We start from the raw sequence: 24,241 nt of genomic DNA on the forward strand, positions 1-24,241 counted from the left end.
TACACCTGAGGTTAGAGTTAAATAATTTTAGAACCTGGTAAAGACCAGATTTTTTAACTATGTCTAGATATATAAAATATAGAACTGTAAGAGGATGAACTTTTCTTTTTTACATGAACCGAGTCTTGTAGGTTTATGTCTATATTGGGATTATAATATTTATCTGTATTACTGATAGCGTGAAGGCTTCCTATAGCTCTGATTTTTTTCCCTCGGGGGGCGTCTTCCATGTATCTCTGTATTTGTGATCTCGTGAAAGCGTTCTTGGTTTCCCCATTTGTCAAGTGTCTTGTTATCTCATGATTTATAATCTTCTGTGGGCTCTCTATTTTATGAACGGTGTTTTTGTGATATTGCTGCATTTTATGACCTGCTGGCTGGACGCAGAGACAGCAGTAAGGTAATGGATGAGCCTGGGGTGACCTAGATAGAACACGGGGGGCACGGGGATATTCCGATCCCCGTCAAAATGTTGCGTTTCCTTTCCGAAGACGGTTATGCACTCGACAATCGCTGATGGCGCAGTGACTCAGTCCAGGACGATGCAGACGGCCCCTTTAAACAGGGAGTGGCGGTGACGCGCAGTGCCCCTTAAAGAGCAGGCAGCTGCGCAGACTGGGAAGTGCAGCCGCGCAAGTCACAGGAGAATCCGCACCGCTCAGCGCTCGGACCGCCAGGAAGTGAACCAAAACAAGGACAGTACTCAACTGAGAGAGCGGCGTTACTCGCCGACTTTAAGGCCCGAGTCGACACCGGAGCCAAAGGAGAGAAAAAAGGGAAGAAAAGTGAGTGAGAAGCGCCGTCCAGTCGCCGGCGAAGCAGCAACCATGAACAACAAAGGTGAGCAGGGTGAGGGTCGGAGGGGCGTCTGACGTCAGAGGGTAACCCCCCTCCCTTACAGCGCGACTTCCTGAAACGCACAACAACAAAAACAAAACGACAAAAATCTGCAGAGCCGTCAAAAATAAAAAAAGAACTTAACCATTCCAGATGAGAAGTTGTTGACGATGACGCAAACTGGGCCTGCCTCAACCATTCACGCTTACTCTCCGGTCAGCGGTGTAAAAGAGGCCGCGCGAGTAAACAAAAACAAACCGCGGCTGCCGGGGCAACCCAAGCTAACCGAATGATAGATCACGGAAAAACGAGCGAACGGGCAAAGTGAAGTGTGCGATCCGATACATAAGGCGAATCCGTCGCAGCAAGCATCGATTTTCTTCCAATCTCGGGCAGGCCCGAGCGGCCCGTAATTTCAATTCGAGCCGAGCGAGCGATCGAGACGGGCAGAGTTTCAAAGATGGACGCCGCGAGTCACGTGGGGGTTCTCTTAACCCGCATCGCGCTTCTTGAAAAGTTGAGTTTAGTTTTGGGTCCGGTAAAAGAAGGGTGCGATGCATGAGTCGACCGTGGCAACGGTGGTTTTGTGTTTATGACGATGGGCCGTTTCCTTTACGAAGTCCCCTTCCTTTGTGGCCACCATCCCAAGTCGTTTGTTTCTGCGTGTCTACATTATAAGTACTGGCAGCTACGGCAACATACGGCTAACATCTTGCGGTTTGTCTTTGGGTATGGTGGACGGTATATAGCACCTTGTTCTGTTCTGCTTAACCGCTCACTGCTTTATAGATACAGTGCCTTTGCTTACATACTAATGCATACTGCGTAGTGGCAGGTGAAGTAACAAAGGACTACCTAGTAAGTAAGGAACAGGTAACCGACTGACGTAGGATCACATTGTATAGCGCCTTTCAACAGTTGGCAATAGGCCTCGTTTAAGTATTTTTTTTTTTTTTTTTTTTAAGTTACAGTATATTGACTGGTGTGAATTCTTGCAAAGTGTGGTGTGTAGTGAACCATCCATTTTCAAGCATACGTATTCACAGTGGGGTCACAGTGCACCCAGTACTAGGATGTTTTTTTTTTTTTTTTTGGTATATGGAGATTGAGAGTGTGTGTGTATATATAAAAATATATATATTGTGGACTATAGGGGTCACTTGTGCCTCGTATAGTAACCAAAATGACAACCAAAAACACCAAAAGAATTGTGTATTATTACCAATTACCAACTAGCAATGCTACCAAGGTTGCCAGATTTCCAAAATCACAGACTGGGACAGCAACCATTTCAAGCGAGCAAAAAATGATGTTTAAAGAACTAATAGACAGAAAACTGAATTAAAGTGATTTTATAATTATAAACATATTTATATATACACTTCTGTTTTAAATGAAAACAAGCACATATATAGAAGAGTATATATTGGTCACAGAGTAGTCCCTACACTTTCAAAATGAATTGCACAGGAGCACAAGAAATGTACAACACGTGCACATAACACATGAACATACATGATTCAAACACTCAGATTCTGCTGATGGTTACAAATTTTATTCATAAAAGGTGGCAAGCCATGCTGTCTACAAAAATTTAGCAAGCCTCTAAGTAGATATTCAATGTAAAAATTGAATTAAGATATATATATATTTTTCTACATACAATTTTTGTTCAATTAGGATTTTCAGAGGCAATGCAGGATTCTGATTTGTCTAATCTCTGGGACATTCCTGCCCAAATTGGGCCATCTGGTAACCCTGTGTGCTACTCATCTAAGACAGGTTGAAGTATAAGTAGTCAAAGTCGACCTCCGTGTGAAATGTAACTGTATTTCTCCAGGGTTTCCTAATAGCTCAAAGTAGTTCAAATGCATCTACTAGAAAGGCATTTTAGCAATAGCATGACTCCTTGTACCAAAAAGTAAACCACCTCTGTCCCGATTTCTTTGTTTTAAAGGTTTTGGTGAAATTCAAAGCCAAAAAATAAGAGTTTTTTACATTTGGAGTTTTTCTCACTATTCAAAGCTGTTCACATAGAGATTGGGTAGCCAATTCAGCACTCACCTGGATGTTGCAGCAGCCGCCATTTTGCACCAGTATGCTCATCACGTATTAGCTTTTAGGCAAAGGAGAGAGAGAGAGAGGGTTAGGAATGACTAAGCTATGGTGGGCAATTTATCCTGGATATTAGGATACATCCTACCCTGTATAGAGGGTGTCTAGGAATCTTCTGTGACCACAGTCAAGGCTTCCAAAGGATGGTGCCATTTTTATAGCACAGTGTCCTCTTTACTGCATTAGGGTCCACACACAAGACTACAGGATAAGCTCCCCCTGTTGCCCTCACCAACACCTTCCAGCAGCAGTCCAAGCTTTTGTTATATCAGGGGTCCTCGGTCATGGTCCTGGAGGGCTGCAATGGCTACAGGTTTTCATTCCAGCCCATTTCCCAATTATAACTCTGTCCTTGCTGATTATGAAACTTTGTATTTAACTCTAACTCTGTCTTGTTAACGCTTTCATTCATCAAAGACAAATTTCTATTACATTGTAGGTACTAATCACAGTCCTGGAAGTCTGCCATGGCGGCAGGTTTTCACTTCAACATTTCTTAATTAGAACTCATTAATTACTACTAAGGGAATATGTTTTTGGGCTTAATTTTAGTTATCTTGCCTCTTACAATTCATAACCCATAATTGCCTATTTTGTTTGCCAATTTACCTGAATGTTTTGTCTATTTTCTTAACCAGACATTAGTTAATAATGAAATGCAGATAACCATTAAACCAGCTAACCCAACTAACATGCTTGCTTTTGAACTTGTGCATATGCACCATAAAACACCATATGTGTTTTTTTTTTTTTTTTTTTTTAAATTGAGGGGAATTGGAAGGGGCATTAAGTTTCTGTTTTGGTCCACAAAACTCATGGATAATGTTCCCAGAGAAGGAAACTTCATAGTGCAATTAGAATTTCTCTTGGATGAATGAAAGCACTAACAAGCCCAATAGTTAAATTCCAAGTTTCATTTTCAGCAAGGACTGTCTTCTGAGTATGAAACTAGTTGAAAGGAAAACCTCCAGCCACTGTGGCTCTCCAGGACTGTGATTGAGGACCCCTGTCCAAGATGGTCTTCTATCCAAGTACTGGCTGGGCCTCAACATACTTTGCTTTGGGTGGTTAATAATACACACCAAAAAAAAAGGATAAATGGGGAAACTGTCTGTGGCAAGTATCAAGGTTACATTTCTTGAGGTTTCTGTTCTCATTCACCACACATGTATATACAACCAAACTATATACTCTTAATGCCTGACAGCACATGTTTTTTTGTAGCTGTCTGTCAGTCTAAATGCTATACTATTGTTTCACAGTGCTAACATGAAGCACATTCCATTACTTCTTGGCTTATATATGGGGTGAAGCAGAATCTTCCATTATCTGTTGTAAAGCTGCATTATATTTAAGTTCAAACTAAGCCTAAGGTAAATTTACCATTAACATGAACTTGAAGGGTTTGGTTTTATCTTAAAGTTTGCAGTGCCCCATGCAACACATCTGTGTTATATACTACTAGACATTAAGCCAGTTACAATAACGGGCGCAAGAACAGTAATGCATAAACATTAGTAGGAACAGTCTATATTAAATGGCAAGGAACCTAGACCTCATTCTGTTTGTCTTTAATTTTTTTTTTGTCAAATATTTTTTCAAGAAGCTTAAAGTAAAATAAACGTATATGACCATACAGTAAGTATAATTATTACATTTATCCTCTCCTCTGTGGCTGTTGATTGATGTGTTGTATCTGTTTGAAGATCTCCTATCCTGCCTCTTTATTTTAGCTTGCTGTAGCGTCTCTCCACCAAATACTGTGCAGTTCCCCAGCAAGTATTTTAATCTGTGCTGGCGTGCAGCTGATTATTGTATGTGTGGCATCTCCCCAGCAATGGATTTTATGTGTGCAGCCGCGAGTACCCAATCGGCACTCTCCCCAGCAATGATGTCCTTTATTAAAGACTGCCCCGCGCATGCGCACTTCACCAGAAGACACGGACACATGGACGCGCACAGGGATTTTATTAAAGAGGATTTGGCATGGGATTTGTGTAAGTGTTGCGCCATCTATTGGAATGACATGCAATGCATTTAATCACCTAAAAAATGTATGGAATGACCAAGACCTAGCAACCAGACTGACACACAGATACTTTTCCTTTTATTAAGGTGGAAACAGGTGAACGGTCAACATTTATCCCACAAGCACATATGGGTTTAAAAATAACAAAAAGAAAACGAAGCCTCTAGGACCCTCCTGTTTAATTCTTTTACTTTTTCAACTCTTTCCTTCTTTACTTGTCCAGCCACTTAGCAGTGGTGTCCTCCCAACCTCAAGGGCCTCAACAGGGGTCTGGTAAGCCATCACAAATGTTTCCAGGTTACCTGACCAACTCAATGATTCCCTGAGGAGCTCTTGGCATGGTTTATTTGCAGGTCTTATATTTCAGAGTGTGATTGGGTGGGCCAGACTCTATCAACCCCAATATTCCTGTGAATCTAACACCCCTGACCTTAACAAGGGTAACAAATTGGTTGTTCTCTCTGTGTATAGAGTGATGGATGCAATGTTCAAAACCCATAAGAAAAAACACAGCCTACATACACTAACTTAGAGCAAACTAGCTGTCCCCCCCCTTGGCTCTGCCCATGTATTAGTGAAACAGGACAGTGAGGAGGGCCCTGCCTGGCTCCCCACTCCTGACGTCCCGCTTCCCCCTCCCTTAGTGCAAATATATTGCTCCTGCAAGCAAACTATGACTCTTGGGACGATGAGAGAATTCGCAAAATCAACTGGAATGTTCAAGTTAGTGTTGGGGGGGGGGGGGGGGAACCATTAAATCAAACATAATATGCATAAAAATGTATGCTTAGTTAATGCAAGCAATTCCAGTTAAGAAATTTGACAAACTAGAGGAGACCATTCAGCCCATTGGTCATTTGTTTGATTAGATAGTAGCTAAGCTGCCCAGGTATCCTACCCAGGTAAGTTTTAGATGATGTCAATGTTTCTGCTTAAACTCCTATGACTTGGTTGCCTTGCTTTGTGTAAAGAAGCACTTCCTGGCCTCAATGCTGAATACACTTCCCTTTAATTTCCACTGGTGATTCACCTGTAAGCTCTTCATCCCATGGTTTAAGATTGTAGATTTTTGCAAAAGTTACTTATTTTAGAATATTAAAATTGGTATTCCACCCAAAAATATTTTAAGTGTTACTTCCCCCATTTGCTTTATCTAGATGGCAGAGAATTGTTGAATCTCATGTTGGATGAAAGAATTTGTTTTTCATATAATGGAACCGAATGGTCCCCAATGCCAGACAGCAGCAAATGGCTTGAAAGCGTCCATGGTGGGGAAAAGAAGAAAAATTCTCCTGTATCTCAGTTCTCATAACCCATCTGTCCATTTTCCAGTCAAGTACTCAAAGCATGCAAAAAGTATAAAATTTTTTTGCTAAGCTATTATCATTCTGGAAAAAGCAGCCTACTTAGTAAATGGTGCAACTCCTTCAAACGGTTCATATTGTGCCTTTCCCATGCTTCCCTTTTGAATTGAAGACTGGGTTGTTGACCAATAAATGAGGGTGAAGAAGCTGGTCTTCACTTCTGACGCTTGTTCATACATGCACGTTCATTCATGAGTGTTTTGTGGAAGTGGTTTATTTAAAAACATTTTTGTAAAAATACGTGTTTGGGATGTTGTGAGCAAACAAATTGACAGTGTTTTTTTATTACTCTGCAATGGTAGGAACAAAAACCTGCTGCCCAGGGGCTCTCGAGGTCTGAGTTTGAGAACTACTATAGGAGTATTTGCAGTTATTGACTTCCTACCAGTCATAATCTTAAAAGTATTGATTATTGAAAGGGTAGTTGAAGTTTAGGCACCTTTTTGGATGTATTTACCCCAAGCCCGTTAAAGAAACCTTCATTGTGTCCACATTTTAGACACATCACTCATTTTTACTTAATGTCTAGAATCGCATGTTAAAGGTCCAGTTTGTTCAAAAGATTTCTGTTGGTTTAGTTATTTACAACCTTGCAAGTTGTTGTGAATGGGAAACTGAACTAGTACACTCAAAAGATTGTGTCAAACATTACATATTTCCATTTGTTTTGCTATTGGTGTACCTCTGAAATGCAATAGGAATGTGTTTTTTTTTTTTTTTTTTTAATTTTTAAAATTCTGTTTAGATAGATCTATCTTGTCATTGTCACTTTTACAAAGTTTGTGTTATGACTTGTGTTCCATTAGTTGCAATTGAAGCCACTTGGAGAGGTGCACTGTAATTAAAATTAGTTAGTGCACCTTCATGAATTAAAGCAAATGCTTTGGGCAACCAACCACTCGCCACAATTTGAGCAAGATTTAATTTCAGAAATGCCAGACTTGGCCTTTTTAAGGTCAGAGGGAGAGATGGTTGTGAGCGTTACAACCACAGGAAAGCCCATTATAGTGTGATGTAGGATTGAAAGGTTTTTAACCATTGGGCTCACTGTCTAGTGAGTGTGTGTTGGGTGTTTTCCCCCCAATGATTTGGTTTGCTGTTTAAATAGGGTGCATCATCCCATAACACTCCATTAGATAAGCCGGTGACATAAATGGATTTTCTGTTTTGGATTAATGGAAAAAGGGCAGTTTGGAGAAGGTTTGTACAAGGCAGGGTTGTCAGTCATTTTCCAACCTGCTTAGTCCTGAACAGGGTTGTGTGGGGTGCTGGAGCCTATCCCAGCCAGCATAGGGTGCAAGGCAGGAATGAACCCTGGACTGGGCGAAGGTAGGATTATGGTGTTTTTGTAATTGTTTGTAGAGATTTATTTATTTTGTATTTGACATGACTATTTTTTAATTTTTTTTTTTATTTGATACACTTTTACTCCCAGAGAGGAAATTGTCTTTTCGCATGACCTTTCCAGGTCAGCACGCGAGGTCAGACATTGTATGGCCCCCTGGAACAATTTTCAGGTTAAGGGGCTTGCTCGAGGGTCAGATCCCTTCTGCCAATAACAGGATTTGAACTGGCACAGATCCTTCACCACAGAGCTATCACTCTGCTCTTCAAGGTTCACGGTGTTGCTAAGTCATCACTCTAAAGGCCTGGATTTAAATCCCAGCATGATTTGCGGTCTGTGGGGTTTGCACATCTTACCATGCCCATGTGTATTCTTTTTCTCCAGGTGCTCGTTTATTTTCACATCCCAAAGACGCACAGGTTCATTTAATCCATACAACATCTTCATATGCTAACCTGATGCTGTACCGTTTTTGGGTCTTTTTTTTTTTTTTTTTTTTTTTTTTTACCCAAGTCTGATACCCTCTTAAGTGCCCTGGACATTGCAATCTATTTTATGTTGACTGACCATCATAACCTGTACTACAGATAATCATAACTTTTAGAATAGATGACATTTGCAGTGTTTTTATGGGTTGAACAGGTGACATTTAGGGGACTTTTACTCGTTTCAAGCTCAAAATTGCATCATGTTTGACCTGCAGAAGTTAAGGTTAACTGGCATCTTTAAGTTGTCCTATTAGTTTTATTCAAAAACTAGACATTAAGCCCGTTACAATAACAGGCGGTAGAATAGTAGTGCATAAACATTAGTAGGAACAGTCTATATTAAATGGCAAAGGACTGTCTATTTTCTGTTACAGTAATACTGGCTTGTATGTGACTGTAATATGCATCACTGTATTGTGTGCCTTTAATTTTCTATCGCAGTAATAAGTCTCTCCAGCAAGTATTTTAATCTGTGCTGGCGTGCACCTGATTATTGTATGTATGGCGTCTCCCCAGCAACAGATTTTATGTGCGCGAAAATAAATCTACTTTTAAAAGTCATCCTATTGTTTTCCTAAATATACAAATTTTCATGATATTACACTTTACCGGGCCAAGTTTGTTAATCGCAAATCTGACATCCTCAGAGTGAACAACAAACACTAATCCCACCTCTTTGGGGAAGCTGGTCTCCGCGTCTCAGTACCCGATTGGATTTTTTGTGTGTTATGTTTTAGGTCTTACCTCATTTACCGAAATCAGATTGGATCGGCCGCGCGATATTTTATAGGTCCCGCCCTCTGTCTTGTGTGACACGTCAGGCGGCCTTTGAAGCATCACACCATGCCCCGCGCATGCGCACTTCACCAGAAGACGCACACAGGGATTTTATTAGAGGATGCACACCAATGAACTGCCATGTTTTAATTTTAATCTTGTGCACTTTAATACTTGAGTATACTGTGGCACTTGGTGACCAAGTATAAAAGGATTAACAATTTCTGCCATTGTATTCACATTGTCGCTTATCATTCCTCACTTGAAATCTAAACCTTGCTGTCAACTGTATGATTGTTTGATTTTTGGATTCAATAAGGAAAACGAGGCAACAGCCTGTTGGAAATTAACAAAAAATACATTGAAGGAATCTAGGAAGCATTTCCCCAGCTGAAGAATCTTTATAATTGAATCGAAAGCTTGACAGTGATTTGCTCCCCTTCATCTGTAAGGGTCTCCTCTGCTGTTATAAAGCACAGGCCAGTAGCGTTGGTTCACGTCAGTGTCGCTCAGACTGTGTTCCGCATGGTGTTCTTTCATCGTACTTTCTCCTATGCTGAACATATGTTTGTACATTTTCTTAAGCTGCTTTAACTAGTTATTAGTCAAGCTTGACTAGAGCTTATCCTAATGTCCACAGGTGGAGGGCAGCAGGCATCCCTGAATGGTACACTAGTCATCACAGGGATCATGAAAACTGGAGGCAAATGTAGAAGTAACACCATGTTCTCCAACCCTTTTAACCTGGGAACTGGAACCTATCCCAGTAGCACTGGGCACAAAGCAGGAACCAGCCCTCCACAGGTCACCACAGTGATTTTTCTAAATTAGATTAATCTATTAATCCCAAGGGAAATGTTGGATGCATGCAACAGAAATCTTAGACACAGAATTACAGTACAAATAGATGGGTAAAAAATTGTGCTTAAGAAGTTATAAGTATGCAAATCTGGGATGTCAGGAAGAAGCACTGAATTTCCTGATAGCAGCAGGCAGAAAAGAAGGCTCTTAATGGCACACTGTGGAGAGGAATAAGCCTGTGTGTAAAAAGAGCTCCAAGAGTGCGCCTCCAGGAAGTGATTTATTTATTATTTTTTTTTTTTTTCATGATGGCATCCTGTTTTTGCCACCATTTTCTTTTCCACGTGCATATAGTAATGTCACATCCATTATTTAGTTGGTTGGATCCCCTTTTAATTTTAACTTCTTAAACTTCGTTCATTTTTCTGAATCTACTCTATTGTTCAAAATAAGCTGGTAGTCAGTTGAAACGGCATTGGGCGCATGGCAGGAAACAACCCCAGTATAGGGCTCCCCACACTTGTGCATACCTCTCTCAATGTAGATGCAGCAGTGGCAGCACCAGTAATTATGGTTCCATCAGACTTTTTTTTTCCTTCAATAATTTACTATTTTTAACCGTATTTTTACATCATCATCTTAGACTGACTAGAATCTTTGGCTATTCTTGCACTTTTTACATTATGTCTTGATAGATCTCCATTGACTTTTAGTATCATATAAACATTTTGCGTGCAACTGTATTGAAATTTGCTTGTGTAACGTCCTATCCATTTGTCCTTATGAAGTCTTTCTATGCCAGCATTCAAGGACAAACACATTTCCGCTACATCAGTTCTTCACATGTCCATGTGTTCCACAGAATTTTTTTTGTTTTTGAGATGGTAAGGGCCAGTGGATTTGAGTTGAAAAGAGCTGTCCCTTTTCAACAATTGTTTCATAAAAGTGGCATTGCAGTTGGCAAAAATTAGGGTAATTGCAACTTTTTTTTTTTTCTCTCCTTGACTTCAGCTGGGCATCACAGTAGAAGGATCTCTGGCGTAGTGCTGTGCTAAGAGGTTTACAGAATTTAAGAAATATTACAGTTGTGAAGTTTGAAAAGATAAAGACCAGCACATTCAATTTTCATACTCTTACATTCAGTTTAGTACAGGTTTGTGCTGCCATGATAGATATAGCTCATTTGGGGTTGTAACATTTTTGCAGTAGATAACGGATGTCCTAAATATCGACTGAAGGATCCGGACAGTGATGTTGTATGAGGAGTATGCTTCTGTACAGGACTCTGTCCAGATTGAAAATCTGAACTCTGTCATGTCCATGTAAAATCCTTTGTAAAAGCTGGGATCCAGATGCATGAAAGCATGCTCCATTTTTAAATAAATACATAAAAAATAATAATAATAAATGGTAAGACCAGTCTCTTATAAAGTATACAAACGAAGGAAGTCTTTGCTGAACAGATACTGCAGGCTGCTTTGTCCCTTACTCGTGGTCCTCCGCTTTCTGTAAATGGTTTACTATGATTTCAAAAGCTTTAATGTGCTCTGAATTCTCGCTTTGCCCAGATGTCATGCCAATAATTTGCTGTAATAGTCTTAAACCATTTCCATGCCTGCTGCCTTGCAGCGGCTCCACCGTTTCCATAGTTGTTGAGAAGATTCCAATAGAATACAATTGTAAGGGCATTCCAGTTAAATTCTTTGTTGGCCCCATACTATCTTTGGCTTGTCATTGCTAATCGGGCATGGTGTTCATGATGTTTTCCTTGCATAAAGCACAGGTTAGGTTTATAAGCATGCATTTCTGCCTGTTTTGTTTGAATTTGGCCTGCATGTGGTTTTTATGCTTAAACATAATCTGGGATCCTGATTTGGTTTGTCCTGTGGTGGGTGCAGCAATGTGCTGAATCAGCGTGTGCTCTTAACCTCTCCTCTCTCCATAAAGTGGAACGAAACAAAAAAGCAGTGAAATGAGCTTGTATTCTATGAAGAAACCTTCAAAATGGTTAGGACCAAATCATTGGAACCCCTTTGAACTTGTAAGGAATCCATTGTAGCAATCATTCAAGCAGACTGATGTCTTTTAGTCTCCTTAGCTTTGTTTACCCCTTGGGGGGGAAAATAAGTCAAAAATGTTTAACCATTTTCATCAAGAAAAAGTTATTAGGTCTTAACAATAATATAAATAACAATCGACACAAATACAGTAGGAAAGCTGAGTGTCCACTGCTGTATCGATTCAGATTTAGTACACATTTTGAGGCTGTTGCAGTTGGAATAGTATGTTTCTTTGAGCACTTTTCTTATATTTTGTTGCTTATGGTTGAGAGGGTAGAATGTCCTCGCCTAATCAGCACGTTTGACACTTCCCATTAGATTATTGTAGGCTACCACCACAGAAGGCTTAGTGACCTCCATATTTCCCCAGATATGAATATTAGCCCCACTTAACACTGTTCACAAACTGTCTTCCTACTTGATCACAGTCATTTTACCTTTTTTTTGCTGTGCACTACGGTGAACCTTTAGGCATCCAGGGCATATCACGGCAGTTCGGTCATGTTTCGCTATCCATGTCGATTGTCTGATGACCAAACACATTGGCATCACTGTCGCTCAATTCGAAATATGGTTGTTTCAGTCTGTTATAAAATTGGTCTTGCAGCTTTTTCGTTTACACACTGTTGGGTTTTGGTTAAGGGCTCCAGCCCTCTCATGAATATTGAGGAGTTAACTTAGAGTTAAAACACATAGAAATAGCCATGATTTTATAGTGTAATGGTTTTTATCCAGTACATGGCAGCAGATTACTGTCAGAAGTGTTTGAGCTCAGCACTATTCTTTGGATTAGAGCAGCTAAATCCCAAGAGACATTTGGGGTTAACAGCATTTGCACAGAATTCTGTGCCTGAGAGACTCTTGGGGAGGTAGGGGGTTGATGGGCAATGGATGGTTAATGCCAGGGTGTCTTCAATCTTATAATCGTACGTTCTTCCAGGTTAAATGGAGAAAAGCACTCTCAATTATTTTGTATCCCACTAAATAAGAGAAGGAAAAGCAGAATTGTTTGAGGAAGCAAGTCCAGCATGGTGAACATAAAGGTGACAAGGCCACCTCCAGAAAGCCGGATGTTACCATGACAACTGTTGCCAGCATTATCGAGACGTTGAAGGCCCTTGTGACTGTAGCCAATGTGAGGAAAACTGACCCAAGATTGAAGAGATTGTTTGAATAGTTTTCAGGCTTCAAAAGGGGTCCAGCCTGCCCTTAAAGCTCAAGGTGCAACAGATTCAAGTCCCACTGACAGTTGCTGTCTAGGAGAAAATGGGCTCCATAGTGGAAAATGTAGAAAGTCCCCACCTCTGAGAGAGACAAGCTCTGGAGTTTGCCACAGTCCTTCAGACAGATGCAACTGAATGAAAGCTTAAATTGCATCAACTCTGTGGTCACAGTAAACGGAACCTTTCAAAGAAAAGCACAACCATCCCTACCGTTTAAACATGAAGGAGGCTTAGTGATGTTGCTTTGCTACCTCTTCGAATCTGTGGAGGGCACAATAAAATCGTAAGAATATCCAGGCACTTTAAGATGAAATGGACCAAGATGCAGCTTTCCATCACTCAGCTGTACAAGGTCTTGCGTCCTCCAACTGGACAGTGACCTGAAAGATGCCTCCAAAAAAAAAGTAACCTGATCAGAACCCCTTTGCATATCTGTGGAAAGAGACAAAAATCCCATCATATCTAAAAAGAACTTAACCCACTTTTTTATGGTTGGGGTGGCGTGGTGGTGCAGTGGTAGCGCTGTTGCCTCACAGAAAGGCTTCTCGGGTCCTCTGTGCATGGAATTTGCATGTTCTCCCCGTGTCTGCGTGGGTTTCTTCCCACAGTCCAAAGACATGCATGTTAGAAGTGCATTGGCCATTCTTCCCTGGATTTGTTCCTGCCTTGCACCCTGTGTTGGCTGGGATTGGCTCCAGCAGAACCCCTTGTGACCCTGTGTTAGGATATAGCAGGTTGGGTAATGGATGGTTATGGTTTGGGACAAATGTCCAGTTGAGAAGTGAAGAAATTTCACTGGAGTTACAGAAAGCATTTGATGGCAATTACTGTCTCCAAAGACTGCGCTAATAAATATTTGTTCAAGGGGGCTGTTTGTTTATGCCATTTCTAATTTAGATAATTTTTAAAATGTTTGGTCGAAAATCAAACGTTTCTGTTCTATTAAGTGTAATAAGAAGAATTATGGAAACCAAATATGTCTTTCAGAGAAAACAGTGAAAACTATTTTATTGGCACATCTGCATGAACTCGTCGGACATTTCAAATTTTGAGTAGTTTCTGAGTCTCCTGCTCTTAAGGATTCATGACAGAAGTAATGCGTACAACACTTGGCATGTGACTTACATTGATAGTAAAAGTGTGTGTTTGTGTACAATTACATTTTAATTGGCAGAGAAGTACTCCAAACCACAGTGAAGTAGCCACACTGCCCTAGTAATGAAGGAACTGGACTGCGCATCAAGGTATGAGGTTGCCATTTCAGCCCCAGCTGCTGACCACAACTCCTCTCTGAATGAGGAAGTGTGTTCTTTGTAGAAGAGCAAATGGGGGGTGGGGGGAGAGGGTGTTTATGTGCTGAATTTGGCTTTAGAAATGTTTCCATGGTAGTGAAGTACAAGCTATGCAGGACCATTTGCTCATTGTCCAAAACATTTAACCACACATTTAATGTCTACGGTCCTTTGCATATAAAATGGCTCCAAATGTGTGACATTTACTCTTCGCTGTGAGTCTTGACATCCTCCAACTGACTCCTTGCTGCTTTTTTGATTGGGGTGTAGATTATGGACAATCCTGTCAGATGATTTAATTCTTTAGTCGAGCATCTGTACAGGTTTCTGATGTAATCTAATAAGCATTCAGGTTTGTAGGAGCCTGGGTTCTCCTTTATATAATTTTGCATGAAAATGTGTCAAGGATCAAAGTCTGGGGCATATACCCATTGTTTTAATTTGTCCACATGACAACCAAGATGAACACCACACCAAATGAGAGGCAACAACCATTGGTTCCATTAGACAAGGTGAAATTTGCTTGATAATGAAAACAAGGCCCAAATAATAAAGTGAGGTGCAGATAAATTGATAAAGAAGTCAAATAACCCATAATAAAAAAAGTGCATTTGTAGAGATTAAAAACAAACCATACTTTAAAATCCAATTTTAAAAAACACACTTTCTCCTCTGCTCACTACAGCGGGTTTTCCCAGCTGGTGACAACTCTTGACAGCTGTGATTACAATCGCCCAGCACTTCTGCCACATCGGCCGAGATGCACTTTACTGGACCTCCGTTTTCCCACGTTCTCTGTCCACAGGATGGTCTGGCTCCTGCAAGTGTGCGACTATCACCTCTTCTCCTTCGCGTCTTCTTGACTTTTGCTTTAGGGTTTCTCTTCCAACTCTGCCTCCATATGTTCTCCTCTTGCCGTCCAACCGTTCCATTGTGCCACCTGGACTCTCCTTTTTAAAGTGTGTGCGGGTGCAAATACATACTGCAGGATTCTAACAAGGCAGTTAGCCAGACCATGCGCACCTGCACATGAATGCATGATCTGATGACCACCTCAAACACCCCAGAGCTTTTCTGCTATGCTACGACACACCTGCTTGCCAACCTCACTGGAGTGTGTGGTGTTTTTCTCTTTCCCCCCTTCTGTCTCTAAAATATTTGCACCACCATGAACCTTGCCTCATGAACCTTAATGTATACACCAGAAAAAATATTTATAAAACCTGGCATACCTACATTTTGTATGCAGTTTTGCTTTATAAAGCACAATCCTCTTGTAAATGTGCTATGAACATGTCCCCCTGAAACAATCCTATATAGACTATGCTAATGAACCTCCAACATACGCAATCGCAACACAGCAGAACCTCATTGGCTGTCAGGGTAGCCCCATACCTCCACCCCCAATGCAGCCACACGCCACTACCTGCACCTTACCTGAATGTGAGGAGTCCGTGGTCGGCTCTGCATGGCATTTAAGCACAGGGTTGGAGAAAGGCGTAAGTTACCAAAGTCTGAGCTGGTAGCCAATGTCCTCTGGCACATGTAATGACATGATAGTACAGGCCCTGTGAAAACTGGGGGTTCAGCCAGTTACATTTCCAACAAGCCTGCCATCACATACTGCAGCATCATGAGAAAGTCAAAGCTGCTTTGCCTTGAAATAAGTAAACCATCACCTAGCCTTGACATTTCCTCAGTCTCATCTGTTGGCATCACAGCTGTTAAATACCGTTGAACTGCTTAAACTGTCGTTTTTGCTAGGTGCCCTTACAGCTATTAATGCTGTCAACAGCCCTGATTACATTCTGAAAACTGAATGGGATGGATGCTACATGTGATGGAAGTGGCTCTCCAGTTTGTACTGCTTTATGTAGTGAGAAAAGAGCTACATAAATGTCTTCTAAAAATCCAAATTCCCCCAATGTCAAAAGTTCAATCTATATATGCCCAGAGGAATATCCATTCAGATAGGAAAATGTGCAAACTCAGCGTGGACAACTGACCCAGAAAGCCATGTAGTGCTAACCACTATGATGTGGTGGTCACCTGGTCTGATTAGAATTAGACTCCTCCAATATGTATTTGAAAGTAACTTGAAATCGGGACTGTGGGATATCAACAGTGAGTGAAATTTGGCAGAAAAGGACAGTTATATAAGTGCATTTTGGAAAATGATTTTGGGTGGTCTGATAAGTGAAGGTTGATGGCACTTTCAGGTAATATACACTTACAGTAAGTCAAAGAAGGCTGATAGATGATTCTGGATACTCTGGAGGGATTGGAAGGACATGTAATTGTTACTAATTGTTGTTGTTGTTCATTATATTTATATAGCGCTTTTCTCAGTACTCGAAGCGCTATCCACACATGGAGGAACCGGGAAGCGAACCCACAATCTTCCACAGTCTCCTTACTGCAAAGCAGCAGCACTACCACTGCGCCACCTGCAACTTGTTTTTCTGGGCACAATCGGGACTTTGTACAGCAGAGTTTTTATGATGCTAATGCCAGTGGCATACGTTTATTTTTAACAATCTTGTCATTGCAGGATTTATTTGTAAAAGAAAAAGGGCTTAACGACAGAACTGTTCTCTTCCCACCGCTTTTAAGTTCTTCACAGTCAATAGAAACAGTCCCTACCTGGGCATAAAGGTGTGTGACGAATGGTGATCTCACTTGAGCAGGCACCTGCTCTTCGCATTGCACTATCTGGCCACCTTATTCAGGGTTTGCGTTTGATTTCATCAGGAATAGACCAACACCAGCTACCGTATTAACTGAATTAACAAGTGGACCGTCACAAACTCTTGTTTTATATTACGTCTTTTTGATGAACACTAATGGCACTTAATAAACTCAGAGTTGGATTCCTCGGGTTTACATGCGTCGTTCTTGCGGTGGGCGCACGAGAAAATTCGACAGTTGTGTTGGGCGTCTCAAATTGTGACCTCCAACGCAGAAATTCAGTCGGGCAATCGTGATCGGAACTCCAACACATTCTTTAGGCAATCGTAAGAAGTGTACCGTGTGGAGGTCATTGAAAAATACTGAGCTTATCATTTAAGACCTAGTTATTTCCTCATAGTCATGGGGTATATGCCAAACATACGGGACTTTACGGAGCCATTTCATAAGTCTTGACAATTGCCGAAAGTGAAACCGAATCCCATCAGATGGACCACGTTCATGAGGGATTTGTTTGTATTTGTTGTAGTTACTTACTGTGTTGTATTTTAATTAAGTAGCCGAAAGAGGGCCTCACTCGCTACGATTTCTAAGCGTAAACCCGAAACTGCTCCACCGATCTGCTATTTACATAAAATCCGTGTCGAAACTCACCCTGGGTCGCAGCATGTGACAAGCAGGGTATAATTAAGCTATTGAACGCTGTACTGTATTTCTGAGTCTGTGTGTGTGTCTCTCTCTCTCTCTCTCTCTTTATATAAAATGTACACGACTCAATTTGGGTTTGTTTTTCAAGACGTTGTATTATGGAAATACTATTATCCTATTCTTCTTTCCGGAATTAAACTGCCAATAGCATGCCATATAATAGAAGATAGGCTAGGTGACCAGCCACCTTTCCTTCTCTTTCCGAGTCTTTTGCAACGAATTTAAACAGTAAAGTTGTTGTAAATGTCTGCCTACTGGGAGCGAAAAGATTTATGATTGCGCGATGGCGTTCTCTTCCGTCGCTGGCTATAGCTTTAAACATTTTCGTCAACGTAGCTGCCATATCCGAGTTTGATTTGTGACACGCTTTGCTGTTTAACACCGTTACCAAAATGTCGTATTCGAGTGCCCTGCAGCTTAGCAGCGTAAACCGTTTTAGAAAATGGCCAGCAGGGGGTTTATTGGTCTTGTTATTAGAAGCCATGATATAGCTTGGGGAAACTGGAATTCCAGCAGCAGCAAAAGCTGTGAGACCTGCTTCTTGAGCGCTGCGTGTATCCGCATGTGCACAAAGGTTAACAATGATTGGTGGCGGAGTCCTCCAATAGCAAACTAAAGTGTGGGCCAGATCTGTCCTCTGACGCTTCGTGGACCAATTAGAGACGGTCCAGCGGTTTGTTTACTGTATGTCTTTAAGTCTTCAGTGGTCGAGACCTTTATACAGTATTCAGCTTGTCGTCAAGCGTGCCGAGAGTTTTTTTTTTTTTTTTTCTTCATTTTTTTAAATAAACACTTGATTTACGGCAACATTTAAACTCGACAGGTTAATGCTTAACTCGTGATCACCCACCGGCATTGCCTCGCAGCTTAAAAACTGCGAAGCTCTTGTACTATACCTGTGAAGCGCTTTTAGAATGTGTTCAGAATACACATGAGCTGGACAAATCGAGTATTTCATTTATGTTAGGTAGAATGCCCAGAGTGGACTGGGCGGTCTCGTGGCCTGGAACCCCTACAGATTTTATTTTTTCTCCAGCTTTCTGGAGTTTTTTTTTTTTTTTTTTTGTTTTTTCTGTCCACCCTGGCCATCGGACCTTACTCCTTTTCTATGTTAACTAATGTTGTCTTATTTTAATTTTTTTTTATTTTGTCTTTTATTTTTCTTTTACTCATTATGTAAAGCACTTTGAGCTACTTTTTGTATGAAAATGTGCTATATAAATAAATGTTATTGTTGAGTAATGTCATATGGTTCTTTATACGTTGTTCCCATAGCATTTAGTAATATAGCCAGCAGTGTACAGTTTGCTAGCTACAGCGTTTTATAATGCCGCGTTGTCAGTTCAACTGCCAATACTTCTACTGTAAAACACAATCTGGGAGATCTTTGTACTAAATATGTGAACAGAGAAGACTCAATGGGCACCACTTTGGCAATTGCTCCTTTATGTGCATTCCGTTTCAAGGCCAGACTATCCTTCCTTGCAGGTAAAATTTGTTGATAATATTACTTGCCTGACACCCTTGGTCAAAGTGATGATTTTGAGATACAACTGAATTTTTTGTTGTACAGCACACTGCCTTCCATGTTTGAGACATTTATATGGTTCTCTTTGAAATGTTTCTGCATGTAGTTTGCATGTTCTGCCCGGGTGTTTGTCCTCCGATGGACTAGTGCCCTGTCCAAGGGTGGTTCCTACTATGTACCCAGAGCATGCTGGGGTGGGCTCAGTGCTATTTAAATGATATCTAGTTATTTTTCATGCTATTGGATGAGTGTGTGTATGTATATATATGTGTGTGTGTGTGTGTGTGTATATATATATATATATATATATATATATATATATATATATATATATATATATATATATATATATATATAATATAATTAATAAAAAAAAAGTGTTTTGCTCAGAGCTGTTGAAAGGATGTGTGAGAATGTGTCCAGCCAGCTGTGTGCCAGGCTAGATTACTTCAACAATGAATTATTATAAAGTTCTATTTAAGTGAATCCCTTTCAAACTGTTTGACAAGTCAGTCGATTAAACTCCTGTAATTCATCAATTAAAAACCACAAGTTTCAAGTCCAACTACGCACATTTTGTAACATAAAACTTCCCTTTTATTTATTAAAAAAAAAAAAACAACCCTTGAATATTTTACTGATGCTGCACCTTCACTGAGATTTAGTTTTTTGGAAGAATTTTTCAGTTATTTCACTCCCTTCTGAAAAAGGATCGCACAGCCAGTATATGAAAATATAAGAAAAAGTGGGCTTGGGAACACAGTTGTAATATGATGGCTTCATATCTTGCCAATTGGAAGTTTGTCGGTTTGAAGCCCATAAATGGCAAAATAGACTGTACTCTGTTGGTCCTCTGAGCAAGACCCTTTACCTGCAATAGTTCTGTCCTGGGTATGACGTTCATCTGCATGCAGGTCCTACAACTTGCAGGAAAACTTGAGGGGTTTGTGGCAGGATTGGCACACCAGCCACTTATACTAGGGGGCTCCACCCCCTGCTCGCTTCACTGGCCAACCCCTGTGTTTGGTTTACCGGATGTACAATACAATTTATTTTTTGTATAGCCCAATATCGCACAAGAAGTGCCGCAATGGGCTTTAACAGGCCCTGCCCAGCCTTGACCCTCTAAGAAGACCAGAAAAAAAACTCCCAAAAAAAAAAAAAACCCTTGCAGGGGAAAAAAATGGAAGAAACCTATGGAAAGGCAGTTAAGAGACCCCTTTCCAGGTAGGGTGGGTGTCAAAAAGAAGGGGGTCAATACAATACAATACAGTACAATAGAAAGAACAGAATAAATCCTCAATACAGTATAAAAATTCTAGAAGTACGGAGTAGAATTTCACATTAGATGATATCACATAATATGATTTGAATTTGTTTGAAGTCCTGGAGACCTCATTCATCAAGCTGCCTCCCCCATTATGCCATTCCACATCTGAAATAGCGCTAATCTGATGAAAGGACCCCTCATTCCCACATCACCATTCTTCAGGGATGACTTTACCTTAGGCAGGCAATCTACAATTTAAAGATTATTTTTTTGTGAATGGTTACATATACATTATTTTCACTTTTACTTTAAAAACTTTTGTAAAAACAATACTTTATTTCCTGCCCCGCGTGAGGCTACATCTTTCTTCCTAGACGTATAATACTGCTCTTGTTGTGAAGGGTGTTGTGGCTGAACATACGCTAAGGATATGCCTTTGGATCATTTGCTGTCTTTTTGCTGTTTGCTTGCCTCGTCTTCTGCCTGTCGCATGTCGTTGTTTTAAGAGCTCGGAGCACATGATGCTCGCCTGCCAAAAGCAATCCAACAACTGCTAGCTTAGAGTGTCTGACTTGTTTTAAATGATGGCTCACTGCCTGGTCTCGCGTGACATTGTAAAAGCAATACCTGTCTTTTATTTCTGGCCCCGGGCGTGGTTGAATTCTTTCTTGCAGGATGTATAATGCTGCTCGCGCTGCCCTTCGATCTTTCTTTTTAAAGCCTGTAGAGCCGCTGTCCTTTTTGCTACGGCCCTGGGACAATCACTTGGCACCAAGTCTCATGTTTACAGTCCCCGTGAGACGCACCGTGGCAAGTCTCACTGGTCTTTAAAATGTCTTTCGAGATTATCACGTATCGTAGCCTTGCATTTGCTTTCCATTCGAAGATTTTTATATACGGGTGCTGAGGTGTCACCCGTTGCATGGCTGCACTTGGATCTCACAGGCAATGCGCTGTAATCGGTCAGTGCACACTCCCAACCTCGCTCGCATCTCTCCATCACTGTCTCTGGCGAACACTTAAGGGTTCGAAAAGTCTCAATTTGATGACTGGAATGCTCATCCTAAAGAATGATGGAGCTTCAGCGATTTGCCTGCTGATCAAACTAACAAACTGGTGATTGAATTCATTTTATTAACATTTTCAGGTTTGTAAGAAAGCAGTGTGTATAATGCTTTTTTCCCCCAACCCCAACCCGACGCAGATGCTTATCGGAGTCACATAACCCAATTACTGCAGTGAACCCAGGAGGAGTGATCTCCATTTTTCTCTCCTTAGGTTGTAACCCATTAGTTGTTCCCTGAAGAAGGCCCATTTGTAATATTCTGAAATTTCCTTTTTTTTTTCCTTCAGTTTTTGTAACCTAACCTTTAAATTTTAAACCTCTGCCAGTTTACTGCTGTGTGTGGTGTGTTCATTTTTCCTATTTATTTATCTATCCTAGCTCCATACTCTCAGCAATCAACCTATCCACAACAGCAAAGCAGTGCTGCCATCTACCCACCAGGCATGCAGGTGCCTCAGGCACCCCCCTACACTGATGCACCTCCATCTTACTCTGAGGTAAGTGTGTGTTTGTTTTTACTAAGCGTGTTGTAGCTCACGGTATGCAAGTGATCCTCTAGTCTGTGAACATTTTGTCAATTTCAAGTCACTTGCAGTAGTAGGGTGGTGTTCCATGTTATCTATTATGGATGCATGAAGAAGGGGCCTGAGCTGCCTCGAAAGCTTGTGTGTTGTAATTTTTTTGGGGGAGGGGGGGCCAATAAAATGTCATTTTGCTTGATTTCTCATTGAGTCACTTGAGATGAGGCTGTGCAGTAAGAGAACACCTTGTTTATCACACCAGTGTGTTTTGTACAAGTCTCTCTACCTTTTTCCATCCATCCATTATCCAACCTGCTATATCCTAACACAGGGTTACGTAGGTGGGGGGGGGTCTGCTGGAGCCAATCCCAGCCAACACAAACAAACCCCGGGCAGGGTGCCAGCACACACACTCACACCGAGGACAATTTAGGATCGCCAATGCACCTAACCTGCATGTCTTTGGACTGTGGGAGGAAACCCACGCAGACGTGGGGAGAACATGCAAACTCCACAAAGGGAGGACCCGGGAAGCGAACCGGAGTCTTCTAACTGCGAGGCAGCAGCGCCACCATCTCTTTTTTTTTCCTTTTCTAAATGCATCCCCGGCCATCCGAATCAGTGAGGTGCAGAGGAGAAGACATTTTATTTGACATTAGCAGTGAGATGTCGGATCTAAGTAACGTTTATGGTCCGTTTCCCCACATACAGTGAAAACCGCATCATGTCCATGATGTTTGAGTCCAGGTGAGTGTGTGACCCTGAACAAGTCATTTAACTTGTTAGACATCAAGCTGATAAAGAAGTAGAGCCCTGCTTTTATATTTTTTTACTATAATGTATGTGGCTACTGGACAAAAATCTTGTATTAAGTGCAATAGAGGTAGGGGAAAAAGTATTAAATGTACTAGAGTGGAAGCAGACATTTACTTAAGTATTTGACATGGAATCTACTTCAAGAAATGTGGTGCATTTTTGGGGGTGGGGGTGTTACTCAAAGTACAATACAATTTAACTTTTTCTCTACATATACTTGAATATACAAAGTAATAAAAAAAATGTATTTATCAAAAAAGGTGCGTTTGTGTAGAAGCCCAGGTGGATTTCCCCAGGCAGTGCTCTTTACTTGTATTTTGCTTTACCTCTGAAAGTTGAGGCTGCCATTGCATTGGCGGTGTGTGTTTTTTGTTCATTGTCGTTCTTCTTTCAGATCTACCAGCCAAGATTCATGCATGCATCACAGGTTCCAGGAGCAATGCCTCAAATGTCCTCTACCTACCCAGGCACTCAGATGTACATGCCTTTGGCACAGTCGGTGCCAGTGGCCCAGGTTGGCCCTAGTGTGCCTATGGCTTACTATCCAGTGGGGCCACTTTACCACCCAGGTTCCACCGTTCTGGTTGAAGGAGCTTATGATGCTGGAGCCCGATTTGGAACTGGCAGCACCATGTCAGTCCCAGTAAGTATGATCTTCCGTCCTCCATTAAGCAATGTCAAAATATGCACAGGGTTTTGGCAAGTTGAGCAGTTTTAAAACTGAGGCCTTTTATTAGAACTGCTGTGGAAGTTTGACAGGGTGTGATTAGCCTCTCATTGGTCCCGCTTTGTTTTTTCCATATTGGTCTTACAGAAGATGGACCACAGCTGTTGAAGGAGAAAGGTTAGGGTGATGCTTGTTCTGATGGGAGACATTACATTTTCTTTGTTACCAACTTCTCAACAAAAAAATTGAACTCTTAGGACCACAGTCCGCATACCCCCCCTCCACCTTTGTTAACAAATCCCACCCCTACCTCACCAATGCCACGTCCCTTACCATCAAACTGCAGAGTTTTTGCACATCCAAGGGGCAGCTGTGCTGTATTATGCTTCACTTTTCGGTTCTTCATATGGACTGCAAGGATGTGGTATCGCCCGTCTCTTTCCTATTGACTGGAACACCTTGGAGAACTTGAGCTTAGGAGGAAAGCCACTTTAATAGGAGGGTTCAGATAAACTGACCATGTGTGGGTGCCTTCACCCACTATGGCTCTCCATGCTTTTAATTCAAACTCCCAGTTCTGGCATTACAGAATGACGCCACATTAGCCTGATAACTAACGCCTCAGTTAACAGATCTTCTGAGAATG

The 24,241-nt window shown here is 41.2% G+C and overlaps 1 protein-coding gene across 1 annotated transcript in view; it reads left to right on the forward strand.

Annotated features, from left to right (window-relative positions):
• The first annotated feature begins 578 nt into the window (after positions 1–578).
• The window catches only part of dazap2 (DAZ associated protein 2), a 29,099-nt gene continuing 5,436 nt past the window's right edge, over positions 579–24,241 (forward strand). Inside the window, exons 1-3 of the mRNA XM_028798535.2 lie at positions 579–840; positions 21,970–22,088; positions 23,323–23,571. Coding sequence (XP_028654368.1) covers positions 828–840; positions 21,970–22,088; positions 23,323–23,571 — 381 coding nt within the window. The 5' untranslated portion in view covers positions 579–827. The remainder of the gene's footprint in view (positions 841–21,969; positions 22,089–23,322; positions 23,572–24,241) is intronic.

This window comes from Erpetoichthys calabaricus, chromosome 3 (assembly GCF_900747795.2).
Source record: "Erpetoichthys calabaricus chromosome 3, fErpCal1.3, whole genome shotgun sequence".
Lineage (NCBI taxonomy): Eukaryota > Metazoa > Chordata > Cladistia > Polypteriformes > Polypteridae > Erpetoichthys > Erpetoichthys calabaricus.